The sequence below is a fragment of the Psammomys obesus genome, unplaced genomic scaffold (genome assembly GCF_907164565.1).
Source record: "Psammomys obesus unplaced genomic scaffold, mPsaObe1.curated_primary_1811, whole genome shotgun sequence".
NCBI lineage: Eukaryota > Metazoa > Chordata > Mammalia > Rodentia > Muridae > Psammomys > Psammomys obesus.
The window spans coordinates 5,480,948-5,485,965 of record NW_026585504.1 but is presented as its reverse complement, the minus strand read 5'-3'; the positions used below and the strand labels follow the sequence as shown (position 1 = coordinate 5,485,965).

Below are 5,018 nucleotides of genomic sequence, written 5' to 3'. Positions count from 1 at the left end.
TCTTCAGAACCCCTGCCTGGACCACTCTGCTCTTTCTTTTTGCTTTTCTTTTCTTTTCTTTTCTTTTCCTTTCCTTTTTTTTTTTTTTTTTTTTTTTTGTCATCAGACAGTATTCAAGTAACTGCCATGGTGCAGGTTTTGAAGCACAGAACACTAGGGCATACTTAAGGAAGCCTTGCAGGAGGTAGAGAAATGTGTGTGCATTCTTGCCCCAAACACCTCTTGGGCCATGTTTCCAGACTGGATCTTCACCCCAATGCTGGTGCCTGGCACCACACCTGGTTCAAACTTTAGTTTCAGGTCTCTTCAGTTATAAGTACTTTTGGTGGCCTCCCTGCAAGGAGTCAAGCAGCGGCTACAAAAGGGGAAAAAATAGCCTTAAACATTTGCTCCAGCTGTCACTCTGGGGGGTTTCACTAGGGCCCAACAAAGCTGATGGACATGCCAGGGATACACAGTACGACAAAGAAGGGACTCTATGTCAAATCCAGGACCAGCCTTAACCCACTGAAGGAACCGACAATTCAGAATCTTCACAACTGCCTACACATTGGTATCTCCTTCCAAAGTTATCACATCCAGGGATAAAGTCATGAATGTTCGTTTCAACAGTCAGGCCTCTGTTCCTGTAATTCGGTCATTAGTACTGCACACAGCATAGCTTGGGGGTTAGCGGGGGCGGAGGCCTCCGTGGAAAGTTCCGTGAAGGTCGCCGGCGGCCTCAGCGCCCTCTGGCGGCCGCCGTTGCAGTGGCCGGGCCGCCGCTAGTCAAGAACTCTCCACCACCTCCAAAGACGCTCGCGGGAACCCCGAACCTCCCAGTGCGCTCCTGCAGCCGAGGGGACCGGCTGGTCAGAAGCCTGTGCATCCTCGGGAAGTCAAGCGCCACGCTTGGACCACAGGCCCAGGGCAGCGCCCGCACTACAACCCCCAGAGTCCAGTGCGCCGCGCTACACGCGGAGGCAGTGACGGAAGTGGGGCTGACAGGGGAGGGGGATATGGTGGCCATGGGTGATGACGCACTCGGCTGGCGGCGGAAGGGTGACCAGAGGTCAAGGCCTGCAAATCTGGTTCCCTTCCTGAAGCGGGCTTGCAAACTTTCCTGTTGGGTAACTTTGAATTCTTGGTATGTTTAGCCTTAGCCGTGCCTAACCACTGTATCCCCTCAGCCTTGCGACCCCAGAGCCGCCAATGTCTCATGTTTCCCAGAGCGGCCAGGCACTCCCCATGTATCTGTGGCTGACTTGAATTCCTGATCCTCTTGGCCTCCACCTCCCCAGGGCTAGGATTTCAGGTACGTGCGCCCATGTCTTTATTTTTGAAATAATTTCAGTTAACTGGATCGATCCCTTTGAATAAGGTTTGGCCCACCCCGTCGATACCTTCTCTCCCAACTGGTCATAGTCAGTTGCAGATACATTTAGAGGTATTTTCTTGTGTGTGTGTTTTAAACAAAGGCACTTTAGTGGCATTCGAAACCAAGTGGCACTGATCAAGTTTCCCATCTCTCACTCCATACTTCAAGTTGTCTTAATGGTGCACAGTGTGGAGACTGGGTTATTTTTGTTTCAGGAGCAGGCGTTGCATTCAGCTGTGGCCTCTGATCCCCTTCAGTTCTCAGTTTTTCCTGCACTCTCATGACCTTGATGCTTTTGGAGATTCCCCAACAGTTTTGAAGAAGTAGGTTTGGCGATGTGTGAGATATCTCCAGCCAAGAGCCTTGTTCTGTGATGCAGGCATTACTTTATCCGGGGGCTAGGCGGATCTAGACAGTGATCAGTGTGATCACAGATCTCCAGTCACACTCCCAGGCCACACCTTGAGGGTGCCTCCTTAGTAGGGCTTTCACTTTCATCTTGTAGGTCTGGCTTCTCTGGAGCCCCACCCTGGAGCCATGGTCCACGCCTTCCTCATCCACACCTTAAGGGCCCCGAATTCGGAAGATGATTCGGGCCTTTGCAGAGTGCTTTACTCCTGTGTCTTTGGTGCTGAGAAGTCACCCCAAGATCCACGGCCACATGGTGCAGCAAGGGACAGGCTCTTCCGCAAGGAGCAGATTTTGGCTGTGGCCAGGTAATCACACAGCCCAGCCCCAAGCTTCATCAAACATAGAGCTGACAACGGACACTGGAGTAAGACAGTGAAGCAGGAAGACTAAAAATCAGCCTCCCACCATTGTTTATAAGAATCACTACGAGAAAGAGTTAAAGAAAGAATGCTGTTTTCGTGGTGGTTAGTAATGGCTGCACTGCACATATGTTCTGGGAGTTTTATGTATATTATTTAACCTTCACAGTCTTCTGAGGTGGCCATGGTTATCATCTTCACTTTACAGAAGAGAAAACTAAAATACGGAGTGTTTAAGGAACTTAGCCTGCCTAATGTTCTGTGACTAAAAAGTGGCATAATTGAGATTAGAGTATAGGCAGGCAGGAGATCTTCCTAAGAGGGAAAATGCCGGAGATGCAGAGCAGCTTTGGAAAACACTATATAAGACAGGTGGCTAGGGTGCTGGAGAGATGGCTCAGTAGTTAAGAGTCCTGCCTGCTCTTCCAAAGGACCCAGGCACCCACACAGCACCCACATGACAGCTCACAACTGTCTGTAACTCTAGTTCCAAGGGATCTGACACCTTTACACTGATGCATATAAAATAAAATAAATTATTAAAAAAGAAAAAAAAAAAAAAAAAAAAAAGACGGGCTGGACCTGGACCTTCCCATCTCAGACCCACATGAAGCGTGCAGCTCTCTGCCAGCTCCAGCCACCACCTTATTCTCAACTTTATTCCCCTCTTACAACACAGAAAACCAAACAACAGCCTTTTAGAGTTAATTGCTTCTTTTATTTTGTTTTGAGACAGCCTAATTATCTAGCTCAGGCTGGCCTCCACCTCTCTGTGTATTTCAGGCTGGCCATAACCTGCTTTAGCCTCCCAATACTAGGATTATAGACATACATCATGATACCTGGCTAAACATGGCTTTAAAGCCAGTCTGCGACTGGCCCAGTCTAGAAGGTTATTCAGGAAGCAACAGAGGCAGCCTTAACAGTTGCACGGCAGGCGCTGTGGCTTGGAGAAGGATGAGTGGTTGAGAGGTCAGATGGGCCCTGTTGGGTAACCTTGCATTTCTCATTGCTTACTTGCCTTTTGAGGAGGGTTCTATGGGGCAAGACCTTAACCCCTAGTCCTTTTCCCAGCCAGAGGAGCTGTGTTCATACGCCCTCTTCTCTTGACCATTTAGAATAAAGTAGTTCAGATAATGCAGGCTGGAGCCTGGATTTGTATGTCAAATCATATTTCCCTGGCTCTATGTCCCTGGGCAGATCACTTAAGCTTTCTAAGCCCAAGTTCATTACCCAAGATCTGAGGTATTAGCAGCTCCCAGCCATACTGGAAGTTGTGACGTTGACAGAAGTGCCTGTGTGTGTGTGTGTGTGTGTGTGTGTGTGTGTGTGTGTGTGGTGCCTTGGTGGTCCTATCAGGCCTCTCAGCTGCCACACTGACCTGACTTCTCTCCAGACAGGTGGAGTCGCTATGCAGGCTGCAGCAGCAAGCATCCGGCTGTTCCTCCGCAGGCCTGCAGCCTCAGCTCTCGGATGAGCCCGTGTCCCTGCATGAGGCCCCTCATGGAGCCTTCCACCTGGTAGCTGGGGATCCTTTCCACGAACCACAGACAGTAGTATGGTTGGGGGTGCTCTCCTTGGGCTTTGCCCTGGTGCTGGATACCCATGAGAACCTGCTGCTGGCTGAGAGCACACTCAGGCTCTTGGCCCGCCTCCTTCTTGACCATCTCCGGCTGCTGACACCAGGTACCAACTTCTTGTTGCGGGCTGACCGCATTGAGGGAATCCTTACTCGCTTCCTGCCCCACGGGCAGCTGCTTTTCCTCAATGATCAGTTTGTCCAGGATCTGGAGAAGGAATTCAGTGCTGCTTGGCCCCGCTGACCCCCTCACCAGAATGAGGCCTCTTGAAAGGACAAAGAGGGAAGCTAAAGATTGCATACTGCAAGGGGAAGTGTGGCACCTGCCTCCTGCCTAGCCTGCTCTCCACTCTGTGCGGCCACAGTCAGGGCAAATGGATTGGGCAAGCCGGCAGGAAGGTCCTGGGTAGAAAGCAGAGGGAGGCTGTCTATGCCTGTTCTCAGGACACTGGACTCGCAGACCATCCTGAACCTGAACAGTGTGACCTCTTAGACTCTGCCGGTGACCACCATGCTAGTCCTTGACTCCCTTCCTTTCAGCCCTACCAGCCGCCTGTACTGGGAGCCGTGTACTGGCTGCCAAGATGTTCTCTGTCTATAACCCCACACTAAAGGAGTCCCTGAGACTCCCTTCAAGGCTGGGGAGCTGGGCCAGTGTGCTAGCAAGCCCTAGCCCCTGCCTTTGCAAATCATCAAGGATTTTGTCAGCAAGGACTGTTTTACACCCAGCTCTACCACAGCTCAGAACACGGGGATTCTGCAGCCCCTTATATGCTGAAGCCTGTATCTGCCAGGCGAGCTGAGAGCACAGCAGATTTTCTTGTCTGCTGTCTGGCAGATGTCAGGTATCTGGCCCCGGTGATGCCTTATTTTGAAGTAAAAACAGTGGCCGTCTGATCTTGTCCTCTCTTTCTGTGCGCCCTCTTGTGAGTGAGCATCTGGCGGGGTGACCCGTCGTCTCCTTGTCCCTCCTACTTACTCAAGTCCTCTCCCAAAAGGCTTCCTTTTGAGGCCTCCAGTTCTCCTCAGTTTCATTTCTCTCTGTTTCCTTTGGATGGCGGTCCTTGCTTTTTGCTGTGGTATGTGTCACAAGTGCTAGGTCACTGCAGATACTACCTGAGAAGCAGAGACTGAGGCCCAGCAGTCTGGAGGGCGACTTTCAGAGGCAGGTCTCTCCTTCCGCTGTGGGGCCTGAGGACGAAGCTCAGGCCAGCAAGCTTTCCTGGCAGGCACTTTTATGAGCTGAGCTGTCTCACCAGTATGTGATGTATTTTTTTCCAAAGTAAAGTGAAGCCCTTTTTTAATTTCAGAA

The 5,018-nt window shown here is 50.9% G+C and overlaps 1 protein-coding gene across 2 annotated transcripts; it reads left to right on the top strand.

Annotated features, from left to right (window-relative positions):
- The first annotated feature begins 1,028 nt into the window (after nucleotides 1-1,028).
- Nucleotides 1,029-4,600, top strand: Ap5s1 (adaptor related protein complex 5 subunit sigma 1). Of its 2 annotated transcripts, none has more exons than XM_055609869.1 (3): nucleotides 1,029-1,126; nucleotides 1,863-2,073; nucleotides 3,524-4,600. In XM_055609869.1, exons 2-3 carry the CDS (start codon nucleotides 1,895-1,897, stop codon nucleotides 3,948-3,950), a joined length of 606 nt encoding a protein of 201 aa, XP_055465844.1. In that variant the 5' UTR covers nucleotides 1,029-1,126; nucleotides 1,863-1,894; the 3' UTR covers nucleotides 3,951-4,600. The 2 variants fall into 2 exon arrangements, with proteins under 2 accessions (XP_055465844.1, XP_055465795.1); XM_055609820.1 differs by having other exon boundaries at nucleotides 1,029-1,294.
- The last annotated feature ends 418 nt before the right edge of the window (nucleotides 4,601-5,018 follow it).